This window comes from Sus scrofa, chromosome 13 (assembly GCF_000003025.6).
Source record: "Sus scrofa isolate TJ Tabasco breed Duroc chromosome 13, Sscrofa11.1, whole genome shotgun sequence".
NCBI lineage: Eukaryota > Metazoa > Chordata > Mammalia > Artiodactyla > Suidae > Sus > Sus scrofa.
Genome location: NC_010455.5, coordinates 84,496,856 through 84,512,591, shown reverse-complemented (window position 1 = coordinate 84,512,591; position 15,736 = coordinate 84,496,856). Strand labels below are relative to the sequence as shown.

The following is a 15,736-nucleotide window of genomic DNA, read 5'->3' as shown; positions in this document are numbered from 1 at the left end:
TTTAAGTCTGGGAGGGTTATGCCTTCAACTTTGTTCTTTTTCCACAGGATTGCTTTGGCAATTCTGGGTCTTTTGTAGTTCCATATAAATTTTCTAATTATTTATTCTAGTTCCGTGAAAAAATGTCATGGGTAATTTGATAGGGATTGCATTAAATCTGCAGAGTGCTTTGGGTAGTATGGCCATTTTAACAATATTAATTCTTCCAATCAAAGGGCATGGGACATCTTTCCATTTCTTTGAGTCATCTTCAATTTCCTTTATCAATATTTTATAGTTTTCAGGGGATAGGGCTTTACCTCCTTGGTTAGGTTTATTGCTAGATTTTTCACTTCCTCTTTCTAATATTTCATTGTTAGTGTAAAGAAATGCAACAGCTTTCTGTATGTTAGTCATGCATCCTGTTACTTTGCTGAATTAATTTATTAGTTTTAATAGTTTTGTGCAGATTATCTAGGGTTTTCTATATAGAGTATCATATCATTTGCATATATATAATTTTACCTCTTCCCTTCCAATTGGGACACTTTTTATTAATCTTATCTGATTGCTGTAGCTAGGACTTCCAGTGCTATGTTGAATAGTAGTCATGAGAGTGGGCATCCTGGTTTTGTTCCAGAATTTAGTAGAAAGGTTTTCAGCTTTTCACCATTGGGCTTTATATTCACTGTGGATTTGTTGTAAATGGTTTTCATTATGTTGAGATACATTCCCTTTATACACACTTTGGTGAGAGCTTTTATCATGAATGGATGTTGAATTTTATCAATTACATTTTCTGCAATAAGATAGTGTTTAAAATGCCACTCTCTAATGGTGAGAGTGAGTTCCAAATGAATTCTCTCATTGTTGCAAGAAACGTGGTATGACCATGAAGGAGAATTTTCTCCCTTATGGGTTTAAATTCTCTGGAAATGGCTCTGGACCACATGCTCAGATTGATGTCTCTGTTGGTTAGCCTGAAACCAAAATAGCTTATCTGTAACGGTGTTTTCTTCATGTGCCTGTCTTTACCTAGGATAAAATTTGCAGTAATGTTCCATGGATGATAACAAAAACACAGACCTAGATGGTACTGTTTACAAAACTAGGGACAGATAATTTTCCCTGGGATGATGCTATAGTGTCACAGGAATTGCTTGCCGGTGTTTTCAAAACTTTGTTAGAGTAAGCCCGATGCTGTGATTCTCAAGTGCCCTGTTCTTTGATATAGCAAAATGCATGACTAATTTATAATTGGATTGATTCAACTTCATAGCTGCTGAAGAAGCTATAGTTATTCTAGGGCTTCAAAGATGGCTCAAAAAATTGCAGCTACTAAAAGAAATCTAGCCCCATCAGAGTGAAATAAATCCACCAAAACCAGAAAGTAGAGACGGAAAAAAAAATCTGAATTTAGTTTACAAGAGGAAGGAGAATTTGATTTAGAATGTTAGTGATTTTTATAATTTAATAATAGTTAATGTTCAAATTTGAGGAGTTTGAATGTTGTTTGTATGGTGCATTTTTTGAGTATTTTTATGCTGGCACATGGAGCTTGTATACTTTTTTTTGAGCTATGAGCAGAACAATGTTGATCAACACAACTCACTAAAAAAAAAAAATGAGTAGGAGTGAGTGAGTTTTCACACTTTGGTGAGGGGTGGAGCTAAGGCAAATTTAATGAGTTCTTACCCTTTGTCACAGGTTTTTGGGGAAACAGACTATTCAACACTTTGTCCCAGGAGGATGCAAAAGAAACACCCTCCTGAACACAGGAGCAGGATTGCGTGCATACAGTGCATTTCCATTCTGGACTGGTTCAGCCAGGCTGACCACAGACTTGGTAGTAAAGTCCAACAGGTTTAAAGAACAAATGCCTGGAGAGAGTTAATGGGGAACACCTCTGCTCCTATCCCCACATTTCCACACTGGTCCATGCAGGAGGAAAGTTCTGCCCATGCTTCTGACCTTTTGCAAGTGCTGTGAGGGAGCTTCTGCCTCAATTTTGATCCTTTGGAACAAGAATATTCAGTGGGTCATCTAGGCATCACATTGGTTGGGTCACACCTAGGCTCAGAAGCAGAGAATTTTGACTTTTTCGTACTTTGATTACTACAATCAAAGCGAGCCCAGAAGGTTAAGGGGTGCGTGAAGCCCTAACATTCTTTCTTTTTCCTGTGGAGTCTGTGCAGGAGACCCCCCCTTCTTAAAACAGGCTGAGTACATGGATGTGGCTTCTGTTCTGCAGAAAATGTCTTACAACAACAAATGTGTCTCTAAAGTGTGTTCTTCTAGACGCTTTGTAGATTTGAGATGAGGTGGAGGCCTCTGATCTAAGCCACTTTCTCAAACATAGTTCACCAAAAACATTATATTTTGGATTTGATTATGTTGATGTTCAGCAATTTGTTTTGTATGTATTCTTCTTTGGTTAAGATGGTGGCAGGGAGGAACTGTGAGGTTAGGCTGCCGAACCTTCAACAGAACAATTCCATTTTTTCACAGTGAGGTAAATGCAGCTATTAGAGTAGATTTTGGTGGAAGCCAATACTGTTTCAATCTCAAATTGCTGAAAGCCAATTGATTCTGCTTTTCCAAAATCCAACATTTCTTAAGATTATAGTACCGTAACAGACAAGGTTTAAAGTAAGTTCAAAGTAGTGTTAGAAAGACATTGATGTTTTTCAAAAAATACTTTAACATTTAAAACTGTATATCATTTATAGTCCTTCAATTTTGAAGCCCAAATATACTGAAGAAAAATTCTTTTAGCAGGGATGGTAAGAATGAACAAATATTCAAAGTTATAAAAAAAATTTAGGTAATTTTTTGAGGGTGAGCTGCTATAATACAATATTCTCTGCTGAACTTTAATTGAGATTTATAGTCCCTAATAGTATTTCGGGGAACAATTCTCTCCCCCACCTGGTGTCTTAGTCTATATGAATTGCTACGACAAAAATGCCATAAACTAGGTAACTTAAACAATATTTATTTCTCATAGTTCTGGAGGTTGGGAAATTCACAATCAAGGTCAGCCAGCAAATTGGGTGTATGGTAAGGGCCTGCTTTTCCTGGTTCATAGATGGATGGCTGTCTTTAGCTGTGTCTTCACATATGGTGGGAGGGGCAAGGAAGCACTCTAGGGTCTCTTTTAAAAGGGCATTTGTGAGGGTGTGCCTTTATGACCTAATCATCTCCCCAAAGCCCCGCCTCCAAAATCAACAGAGTAGGGATGGATTTCAAGTATGAATTTGGGGTAGGGAGATGTAAACATTCAGTGATGGCTTATAAATGAAAATAGATTATTTAGATATTTGGGTTTTAGTAATTGGATAGTGTATGCATACTCAGCCTAGGTAACAAAGAAACATTCTTGAATCTGTATGTAATGTAACAACAAAATTGCCATTGTAAACTCTATCTTGCTTTGTAAATACTTGTTGTTTTGTAATGCAGGACATTTTTACAGAAACAAAATCACACCGTCCTATGACATTTCTTAAAACCTGCTAGACTGGATTAAAATTAACACATTATTGATTTAAAATGTATTTAGAGGAAGAACTTGGCAGGGTGTGTACTGTATTTTTATGCCAAATATATTGTCTTCAGGGAGTCCCAGAGTAATTTTAAACTTCTAATTTAAAATTTAAACTTTAGGAGTTCCCTCTGTGGTGCAATAGGTTAAGTATCCATTGTTGCCACAGCTGTGATATAGGCTGCAGCTGCAGCTTGGATTGATACCTGGCCCCAGGAACTTCCATATACTGTGGGCATGGCAAAAAATAAAATAAAATAAATAAATTAAAATTTAAACTTTAGATATGACATATCCATGAGAAAATGACATTTCAAATCAAATTGACTTCTCTTTCCACAGGTGATATGGGACTTTAATTCTGCTGACCGTAGGGCATGATTTGCCTTCTTAGCTGAGAGACCCATATTGTTTGTCATGAAATTTACTATATAATTTAATTACCTTTATCATAAACAAAAGCTATCCTAGTTGCTGCTTAAGGATTGCTTTGAGCATACCTATAGATTAAATTACTAAAGTTTCAAAGTGCATAGACCCTATAAAGAAATGGAGTAAGCTACAATGAGGGTTAAAATTTTGTTTCTGAAAAATATTTTCTAGTCTTTGTGCACACTCACCTGAGATTCATGATGCTGGCTCCTAAGTAAACCATCTACACCTGTGTCCTTGTCTCAGGCTCTGCTTTTAAGGGTACCCATATTCAGATATCCTCCAACAAAGGCTGTTTCAAAGGCTGTTTTTTGAATAGATTTAAGAAGGACTAAGAGACTTTTCTGTCAAAATCTTCTTGGCATTTATGTGCTCATTTCAGAAAAATATTTCTGAGTATATGCTACTTCATCTTGTTGGGCTCTTTGTCTTCTCTCCTCCTGTATACCTTTCTCTCACTGGAAAAAAATGTGGAGACTAGGGTGAGGGTGTGGTGCCTTTCTTTGCTAGTTAATATAAATTTTTATAATTCAATACAGAAGTGATAGGACAAATTATCTTTTAGATAATGGATCAAAGTTATTAGTTTGTAAGACATAGAAGTTACATCTTATGAGGAATGTGAATTTATCATGTGAACACTTAAGAGATCAAAGAAATAAATTTTCTCGGGTCTTTGATCATAGGGACTTTGGTTTAAAATAAACTGCAGCTTGGAGTGGCAGTTCTCCATCTTCTCCCTGTCCTTGACTCCAGAGCTTATATTTCTTTCCAACTCTAAAGCCTCCATCCTGGGTTGTGGGGAAGGTTAGCCACTGTGGCTGGCTTGTACTTACCCTGCCTTGTGAAGAGCTAGCTGACAGAGACTGATGAAAATAAAAAGCCAATGAGTGAATTTTTTCTTATCACTGACCCTTCAATATGTTTAAGACAGAAAAGGGACCAATGGATTGAAACTTTATTTCTATTTAAAAAAAAAAAAAAAACACTAATATATAATTGACACGTAACCTTAATTATTTCTTAAAAAGTTCTTTTGGAGTGCCCTTGTGGCCTAATGGTTAAGGATTCTGAGTTGTCCCTTCTGTGACTTGGGTTCAGTCCCTGGCCTGGTAACTTCTGCATGCTTCGAGCATGGCAAAAAAAAAAAAAAAAAAAAAAAAAAAGTACTTTCTGCAAAAGAAAAGGGGTGATATGCTATGGCTAAAAGTCTAGAGACAAAGGGAGAGGAGAGGCAGAATTAGGAATCAAAGGATATTTATTTGGGACCTCCCTCACTCTGAGGCTTTAGCTGTGAGGTCATTGGTCTTTGATGGCATAGGGATGACATGGCTAGATCACAGGAAAAATGCCAGATTTGCCTCTCTTCAGCTTTATACAGTTTGGGGACTCTTTAATGAAGAATACTTAAATAAAAAGTGGGATCCAGCATGTGTTTCTTGGTGCAAAACCAGCAAGTGGCATCTCGTGCAAGTGCAAGGTGATTCCTCTCTTCTCTGGTCATCACTGGTTTGGGGACCTTATTATGTGCACATCAAGGATGAACAATCCAGATATAGGATCACACCTGGGAAAACACTGAGGTCTGTTCCCTGATTTTCCCTCCTCAGGAAATAGCTAGAACCTGTTGATGGGGTAGAAGCAGCAAGAGATTTCATACATGTACACATTGTGTAATAAAATTATATGCCCTCTAATTTTTACGAGTTCTCAATGACCTTTATTTCACCTTGCCACCATAATGAAGAGCAGTGGAAAGAATATGGACTTGAGGGTTTTATCCTGCACTCATGGTCCTTGATCCCATAGACTCAAACTGCAGAGCCTAAAGAGGAAAACCAGGTATTGGGCAGTGAATTTCTTTGGGACTTAACATTGTTCAAATATCATGGAATTTAACTTTTTGTGAAATTTTTGAATTGCATTTCTCTGTGGGAATCTACTAATGGGAGAGGTTCATATTGTTCAAATTAGGGGCATTTTTATGCTAACGTGTGTCTTTCGGGGATAGGGTAAGCTGGATGTGTTAAAAGATAAACTGAAGCACATTAAAATTTATAAGAGTTTATTTGAACATACATCCATTCAAACTGGGGCAGTGAAACTGAAAGTGATTAGGGGTGCTCCACTAACAGGAATTTTTATAGAAAAGATGGGGAAACAAAGCTAGGGCATTATTTGAATTGCTGTAGCTTAAGTGGTTGTCTTATTTGGGAAAGCCTAATTGGCCATTTGCGATTGTTTTTTTTGTTTTCCTTTTTATGGCTGCACCTGCGGCATATGGAAATTCCCAGGCTATGGGTCGAAACTGAGCTGCAGTTGCTGGCCTACACCACAGCCACAGCAATGCTGGATCCAGGCCACACCTGTGACCTGTGCAGTAGCATTCATCAATGCCAGATCCTTTACCCTCCAAGCGAGGCCAGGGATCAAGCCTGCATCGTCCCAGACACTATGTCATGTTCTTAACCTGCTGAGCAACAGCAGGAACTCCTGATTGTTTTTAAATTTCTTTTTCTGGGATTTGGGCACATTGACTCTGGCTGAGGTTTGGTTTGCTTGCTTAGGTGACCAAGGCATTAGAATCTTCCTAATCTAATAGTTGCCTTGTTTAATTACTTTAACAGATGGCTTTATGGTAAGTTTGAAAATAGAATAGGGGGTGAATCTTTGGTTTAGTGCATTGTGTGGTCTTTAAGCAAACTTAGCTATAGTCCTGTCCAGACCTATTTTAGAACTTTGGGGGCAAAATATGAAACTCCCACATCACTGGTCTCAGAGAGGGATGAATATCAGGGGAGAAGCCAAGTGAATGGGGCAATGGGATTTTCCTCTAACCCAGAGCCTGGGTTGACTAAAATATTTTCTGTTAAACTCAGTGGTCAAGAGAGAACTAAGACTGGGCAAAGTGGGACTCCAGGGAGTGGGAAAGAGGAACTCTCAGCATCTCTCTTCACCCAGCAAAGTTTCTCTTCTTGATCTTATGAGCCCACAAGCTCCACTGTCCTCTTTAAGAACAAGGAAATTTTGAGTGATTTGTTAGATTATAAACTCAGTCTATGCATTCTAACTGGTCATATTCACTAATGGGAGGTGTTACACGAGGTCTGGAAAGCTCTTCTCTTTGACTTTTTCCTTCCATGGAGCTGGATTGTCAAACTGAGGCAGGGCATACTCACCACAGTAAGCTGGACCATCCTGTTTTTCATTTTATTTGCTTCCTCTTACCGGCATGTTGTGTCTTGCAGCAAGAACCTTTGACTCAATGGCCAGCAGGTATTAAGATCTGTTAAGGGAAGTCAAGAATTCTTCTTTGAGTCTTGTACTTATGTTTTGAATTCTACCCCAGCTTCATCAAGAGACCTAGCATGAAGGATAATTCCACCAACTAATAAAATAGTGCCTTAATTTTTTATTTATAGTCTTTTTTAATTGATAGTCTCCATCAGTACTGTCATAAAGAACAGTCATTTTTGGTAGTATAGGATTTGTAAATTTGGAGCAACTTGGCTCTTAGGGTAACCAATTGCCCTGGTTTGCCTGTGACTGAAGAGTTTCCTGGGATACAGGACTTTCAGTGCTAAAACTGGGAAAATATCTGACAAGCCAAGATGAAGGATCACCCATCTTAAGGCCATTAAATCCTACATGTGAATTTAACTCCTACTTGTTGTGCAACCTTGGATATATTATCAGCCCTCTCTGAGCCTTAAATCCCTCACACGTAGAGTTTTTTTATGAATATTACCTTAAACAAAATTAAATTCCTAGCTTATTTCCTGTTCCATGGTAGATAATAAATTAATATGTGGTTCTATTTTATGTTTTTATTTTTATTGGTACAGAAGAATATAAATGATATTCTGAGAAGAAAACACAAATAGGAGGAGATGAAATACTTTTCTGCGAAAGAGTTGGAAAAGTTTCCTAAGCCCCTTTTTCTTTCAGCTTTCCAACCTAATGTTAAACAATATCAGGATTGGAAAATGGAATAGTGATATATTCCATTCCTGGAATAAACCAGGGACCACATATTCAAATAACTGTAGGGGCCATGCAGGGAACATAAATGAGTGAAATGGGATGAATGGGACTTGTGGCAAACAGGCAACCCCTCAGGCCTCACTGACTGTGGCCACACAGGAAGGAGGGGCAAGTGTGCCAGATTTGCCAGTTTTCTCTAGAGAAGGCATGTGTCTGATTTTTAAAATTTGGAATATACTTTTTTTCATGTGTTGACATTAACTTCAGGATTTTTAAAAACAGTACATTAGCCAGTCAAAATATTCCATGGGCCTTTAATCCTTTCACTGAGTTGCTTCACAGGATAAGAGTGAAATTGGATGTTGTAATAAGACAACCAAATAAAGTTTATTCTGCTCAGATGGAATGATCATCATTGCTAAAAGGAAACCAAAGTAATTAAATGATAACTGAAAAGAAAAAAAGATAGGAAATTACCAAGTTTTGAATTTGGGTTATCTTGTAAATCTAACACTCAAGACTAAACCTGTGGGGTTGCAAAATTGTAAAGGTAGAACCTGCTAGCAAAGCTTCATGAAATGCTTGCAAGCATTATCTGACAGATTTCAAAACAGTTTGAGTATTAGTCATCACAGATATGCCTGCCAAAAAGGGTGGTGTCTTAAAAGAACATCTGCAGCCCACACAAATACCCCCTGCTGAGTTAAACTCAGGAAATCAGCTTCAAAAGTTGCAGAAGGCAAATAAGCTGAAACAGCAGGGTTTTATCTTAAGTGGCTGATAGGCTTTCCTTGTGGGTAAAATTGTTACTGAGAAGCTAGTTAGCTCCAAATATACTGCAGGTTTGACCTCTAGCTTTTGGTGACAAGATGTTTTGAGGCTATATTTGTACTCATTCTACTTAATGAATCATTACACTAAATGAATTGAATGCTAATTCTCTCAAGTATGGGGATGCTAGATGATTATTATAACCCCTGAGTTATAATATTATCATGAAATGATGAAAAACCTCACTTAACCCTATATCTAGTTGCACCATAGGACCAAGAAGGCAAACAAATCATAATAATTGCTAAGAAAATAGCAGAGCCTATGGTAATGTTGTCTTGAACTTTTCAAAAAGCATAGAAATATTAATTCAAACAGAATAAACCTGACAAACGGAAGATGATCTGAAGAGTAACCACTGTCTGTGCCCTGGATTCTGGAAACTTCATTCTTGGTGGCAGATTATTTCTCAGTGAACCACACTGCTTTGCCATAAGACAGGAGTTTTGTGACCTGTGGCAGATTGCTGCGGGTCCTGGATGTCTGAACCAGGAGCTTTACAAGAAGAAATCCACAGAGTTCCCGTTGTGGCTTAGTGTTAACAAATCCGACTAGGATCCATGAGGATGTGGGTTCCATCCCTGGCCTCGCTCAGTGGGTTAAGGATCTGGCATTGTCGTGAGCTGCGTTGTAGGTAGCAGTCGCGGCTCTGATCTGCCTTGCTGTGGCTGTGGTAAAGCCGGCAACTGTAGCTCTGATTAGACTCCTAGCCTGAGAACTTCCATGTGCCTCAGGTGTGGCCCTAAATAGCAAAAAAAAAAAGAAAAAAAAAAGAAAGCACAAATGTGGTATTACTGAGGATGAGTGTATGGTTTCTTCCTTCAAAGATACGTGTTTATGTGTTTGGTTTCTTTTTTTACCGCTTTTTCTATCTTTATTTTGACTACCTATAAAAACAGTGCAGCTGCAGAGATGAGGACAGATTTCTTTTTTTGTTATATTTTCATCTATTCTTGTCAAAAGAAAAACAATTGATTTAGAGTTTAAATACTGCTCTTCTGACTACCAGTTATATAAAACCAAACAGAGAAGAGAGAGAGAGGGAGTCATACACAAAATTATTTCTTGCTTCTCAACTTAAAAAAAAAAAAAAAATCCCTGTGAAATTACTAAGTCAATCCTCATCACATTGCTAGGGTTTGTTGGAGAGGAAAAATCTTGAATGTTAGTGAGGGTATGATTTGGAAATTGGCTTTTTGAACTTAGAAAATATTGCTGATGTAAAGTGATGTGTTTCATAATTAATCTACAATTCACCAGTTATACAGCTTATGAGGACTTATTTGAAACAATAAGATCATGACTGAAGATCTCAGAATGATTGCTTGCAGGTTTGTCTAATATGAAAGAAAAGTTCATAGAGTGAATCATTTAAAGACAGTAAGAGTCGACAATGAAACCACACTCTGGAGTTTGAAAAGAGACGGGGCTGCTTTAAGAGAGAAACAGGAAGTTGTAACTAGAAGCCATCTGAATACTAAGCCAAGGCAGAATGCTCATGAAGTAGCAACTTAAGTGGCAGTGTTTATCCTGAAATCCTCAGGCAGTCAGCCTGTCTTAGGCAAACCTTGATAAAATAGTCCTTATCCAGGTTTTTATCTAAGGAATTCCGAGAAGACTGGAGAATGGAGAGACAGCAAAGATTCATGTCGGAGAAGGATGAGTATCAGTTTCAACATCAGGGAGCAGTGGAGCTGCTTGTCTTTAATTTTTTGCTCATCCTTACCATTTTGACAATCTGGTTATTTAAAAATCATCGATTTCGCTTCTTGCATGAAACCGGAGGAGCGATGGTGTACGGTGAGTGCAGAAATTGTAGGATTGATGTGAAACTTGTTGCTTGGGTGTAATTAGAGACTTGTGCTCAGATGGCAAAGTACCGAAACTGGAGAAAATGTGCTGATTGAAATGTCATTAGCTTGATGAAAGGTGCTGCAGCATAATGAATGCTCATCTCTTTCCAGATGAGCTGCTAAAATTTGCCTTGTCACAAGAGTTAATGCCACACTCTTGTTCTCACAGGGCATAGAATGCGAGCCTTTTGACAGATGTGGATCCATTGTCATGTGAGGAGTCAAACCCGGCTAGCTGTTTGTTTTTTTGTAATGATAGATTTTGGGAAGTGATGGCTCTGTAATCACAAAGAGCAGAGCAGCCTTCTTTCATACCGAGGGGCTGGTGAGCATTATAAAGTTTTAGAAATAATATCACTTAAACATGGATTGAGTAAATCTTCTTACATCAACTAGTTTCAAGAAGAAAACTTGCAGAAATGTATTCCGCCCCTTCTGTTGGAATAATTTTATTCAAATCTATTTAAATTATATGAACATGTTTTATTTTCTTATAATACACAAAAGTTTCTTTATGCAGTACTCTTCATTTCTTAGCATGATTTCATACTTTCTAATTTATAATTATTGTTATTATCAGTATTATTTGCTATAATCTTCTCTTTCGGAGGGAGAGAGAAGGTGTAGAAAAGCATTTAACCCTTTAAACTCCTAAGTCATTGCTCTTTATGGGCAACTTACCATGTCATTCTTTTCAGAAAGTTTAATAAAAAATGTGACAGAGATTATCCAGGGTGTGCTCTCATCTTTTAAAGTAAAATATAAGACATAGTTTTTAAAGTGATTTTACTGAAGAAATAGTTTGCTTTACCACTCTTATCTCAGCTTGATAATGGATAGGAACTTTGAACACAATGGAAATAGCTGAAGCATTGCTATAATTTATAACAAAGAATATATTTTTATATTTCACTTCCTTTACTTTGGAAGTTTTGAAGCCTTTTATACTCCTGAGGTTCAGGGAACAGGATCAATGCACATTTTATATGCTAACCATATGATGTCCTGATGATAAAAATATATAGCCATGATTTGAGACCATAAGAAATCCTATGCCTTAACTGGATCCCACTGTGAGATACCTGAGTTAGAAGGCAGAAGTTTCAGGCAAAGCAGTGCAATTTCTTTCAGGAGGATGATGTGCTGATCCATTCAGAGCACAAAGTTAAATTCCTTTGCTCCAAAGGGAATTAAAACATACGCTGAAACTCTCATTTAAGGGGCTCACAATCAGGTTAAGGAGAGAAATAGTGAAAGAGAAGGGAAGTGATGCCACCAGATGTAAAGCCCTAGGTGCCAGTCATTGCTCTTCCCCATCATCAATGGACCAGGCTCTCTCTCTTGACCTCACTAATAAATAATCAACAAGCATATGGGATGTAATCTGAGATGCCAGAAACAATGTCACTCTTGTCATTAAGTTAAAGGTTTATAAATGGTTTAGCACAACAATACAGGCTTTAAAATGACAAACATTTATTAGAGAGAAACATTTCTTCAGGGCCCTGAATTGGAATTGAACTATGACTCCTTTACCGATTTCGGTTTACGTATGATGGAGATACTGTTTTGTAAAATTTTGATTAAATTTTGGTGACCTGTTAAAATTCAGATATACTCTGTACTGAGAATATTTAAATGTAACTTTTACTTTTGAACCTGAAAATTTCCAGATCAATTTCAATCCTCAAAAACTCCATAAAATACCTTTAAGTTGTGGTTGAAGTCAGAAAATATTAGCACATTGAACAATAGTTGAGGTTTCTATTTCTCTAAATTGCTATTCTTAAGGAAGTTTAGGCTTAAGATTTGTAGGTTTGTAATTAAGTTGAGCTGTCTGATTTCTGTCCTTTCATGATTTTTTATATTAAGGTTATTGAAAGCAAGTTATTGAATCAGTGAAATATTTAAGGATTATAAAAATTATGGAGACATGCATATATATATTCAGAGCACGGAGTTATATATGTATAATTATTCCATTACTAGAACTTTTAGTATACTTGAGTTATCTTGAATTGTATAAGTCAATGAAAAGACTTTTACTTTAATATTAATTTTTTGTTGGCATAAATTATAATTGTTGGAATTAAGGGGGACATTAGAGATTATCTTCTCTAGCTACCTCATTATATAGAGGAAAAAACTAAATCTCAAAGAAATGAAGTAACTTCCCTAAAACTGAATAGCTGCTCATGGTGGCATCCATGTGCTTTTACTCATCCACATGTCTAATAAGGTTTGTGTTCATTTCTAAAGAGCTCTCACTGATAATCTCTGAAAATGGTTCATATGGATGGCATTAGTGACATCTCATATTTCTTCTTCAGGGATGATCTAAATGTTTTATCTGTAATATTTATTAGGGACGTTCTGTCAGTAATGTAATAAAATCATCTGAAATTACAACAGAGAAACAAGATGGGACATTCAAGTAAACCTTTTTCAATGGTAAGGGGAAAGGAGATGCCAAGTGAATAGAATGTCCCAGTAGCTATAAATGAATTTGAAATACATTCCTCAAGAAGGAGTCTTAGATTTTGTAGGTCCATCATTCTCATTTCACAGGTGAGAAAATGAAGACTTAGAGACACAAAGGTCATGTTATTAGTTAACCATCGAGCTGGAACTTCTATCTCTACTAAGAGATACTGAAGATGTGTTTTGTTTTGTTTTGCTTGCTTTTTAGGGCTGCACCCACAGCATATAGAGGTTCCCAGGCTAGGGGTTGAAATGGAGCTGCAGCTGCTGGCCTACACCACAGCCACAGCAATGCAGAATCTGAGCCACGTCTATGACCTACACCATAGTTCATGGCAATGCTGGATCCTCAACCCACTGAGCAAGGCCAAGGATCGAACCTGCATCCTCATGGATCCTTTTCGGGTTCGTTAACTGCTAAGCCACGAAGGGAACTCCCTGAAAATGTTTTAAAATAAGTAAATTCTTCAATGATTGTCCTGGAGCGGGGATGTATCTGTGAAATCCAGATGCATCATCATATTGTTTATGCTTACAATATTAGTCTGATAGATTCTGCTTTCCAGGAAGTCAAAAAGAGTGAAATTTCAGAATAAGACCATATAGACTCTTCATTATGAGAGGACAGAACCCATGGTTCCTGTGAGAGTCCTACAAGGAGCATAGTGATAATCGTTGAGGAAGAGAAGAAATAAAACTTTGTTTTAAATTAAACTTATAAAAGCTTTTTTTTTTTAATGGAGATGAACATTTGAGAGTAAACTTTACTGCAGTCATCTCCATCTTCCATACAGATGCAGTTGTACATTTTCTAACTTTTCTTGGTCTTGTACCTAATGCTTATCAATGAATTTGACTAGCAGTTCACCTACCAGCCTACTGCTCTTACTCTCACCAACTATTTGTACAATGTGTCATTTTCCTCTGTATCAAGAACCATAAATATTTTTTTTTCTTAGGCACCAGATTTCCTGTAATACCTTAGCCCAGCCTGCTGTCTGCTTTTCTGCTGGTGTTCCATTGACATGTTTTATCCTTTAGAATACACAATAGATGTTGATGCATTTTTGTCAGTATATCAGGAAATCCAGTTAAAAAAATTCTAGGGATCAGGGGCTTAGGAAAATGTGCAGTTAAAGGAAAGTGAGGGAAAAAGTGATCAGACAGAACATTTTACTACCTTTTATGTTATTGTTAGAAACAATTTCCAAGTTGTTAACCTTAAACTATCATATGAAGGGTTGTAGAAGCCAAGAAAAACCATGTGTGGTTTTAGGTTTGACTCTGCTCATTGGAGATAAATCTAATGCTCTAAATACAAATAATTCATTATAAGAAAAATAGCTTGTTTCTTGGTATCAAGTGTCCTAGGATGCTTTTAAAAATTAGTGGCAGCATTTTAACAATTTTTTTTTGCTTCACCAGGAACAGTAATTGGTAATTGTGTCTCAGGACATTCTATAGCTCTCATTATTTTAGAATCAAAGAATTAGAATCCATAACTGGTTTAAAATATAAGCCATGATGATATTCATTTAAATTGGACTAAAAGCTTAAAAGACTATTAATGGCCAAAGTATTGATTGACAGCAGATGGTGCACTTAGTGCTGCTCGCTTAGAGCCCTATATCCCTTGCTTGTTGTTCATAAGAGAAAAATTGCTCCTTGTGCCCTGATAGCATTAACAATTCCATTACACATCACTGGGGGCTCCCTGACTTTGCAGGGCGTTCACAATGCCATGCGTTTGAGGGTTGGGATCCCAGCTTAGGGGCAGAACAATTTAAACCTCTTAGAATTCTACCTTTGATTTCATGGCCTTACAATATAAGGGATGGTCTCAAAATCAAGTGGAAATCTTGCTTGCTGTTTAGTGTTGAAGGAAAATTTCAAGTCACAAAGTTTAAATTTTTGAATTCATTAAACTAAATTAAATTAAACTGTTAAACTGTGTCTTATCCCCTAAGAAATCCTTAGCAGTTTAGTAGGGCCAGTTGAGTTCACTCAACAGCCTATTTTTCAATATTTAAAGAAAATATCATTACATAGTCAATCATCAAGGCTTTAAAAGCTATCTTTCTTGAAAAAAATCATGAGGCATTAATTTTATCCTAGCACTGCTTGGAGGTGCCTCAGGATAAGATTGGGTTGTTGGGGATGGTGTAGCTCTACCCTACTGACCCATTTACCCTGTTCCAGTCCAGGCCTCCTCCTTGACTGCCAGGCCCATAGGAGGTGTTGAGTGCCATTACACACTTTTCTCGCAGCCTGGGAGGCCCTTTTAAAGCTTTTTACTTATTAAAATGTGGCATGGTTTTTGGAGAAGCATTGGATACACTCTTGGGGATTTGAATTTTTACATCTTTATGATTTTCTTTTTCTTTCTTTTTTTTTTCAGTAGCTAGATGCATTACTTTGGGCAAGGAACTTAACCTTTAGCCTTACTTTTCTCATTTATAAAATGTGAAAGAGATGAAATATATATCACTAACCTCCCTTCTTGCTACAAAAGCCCTTCAAAATTTAGGCCAAGACTGACCTGAATCTCACAGCTACTCCAGGTCCTCAATAGTTTTTCCCAGAACCGTATCAGCCTATAATGACATCCAAATCTTTTCTCCCAAACAGGACT

General features: G+C 37.1%; 1 protein-coding gene across 5 annotated transcripts in view; it reads left to right on the top strand.

The window, feature by feature from the left end:
• Window positions 1–15,736, top strand: part of SLC9A9 (solute carrier family 9 member A9) — a 674,266-nt gene that overhangs the window by 124,287 nt on the left and 534,243 nt on the right. For 2 of the 5 annotated variants that reach the window (XM_021071133.1, XM_021071129.1), the window contains exon 1: window positions 10,203–10,570. The exons of 2 other annotated variants lie outside the window; for them this stretch is intronic. In XM_021071133.1, coding sequence (XP_020926792.1) covers window positions 10,544–10,570 — 27 coding nt within the window. In that variant the 5' untranslated portion in view covers window positions 10,203–10,543. Of the gene's footprint in view, window positions 1–10,202; window positions 10,571–15,736 lie in introns of those variants that run through there. One more of the 5 variants, XM_021071132.1, reaches the window with a different exon arrangement.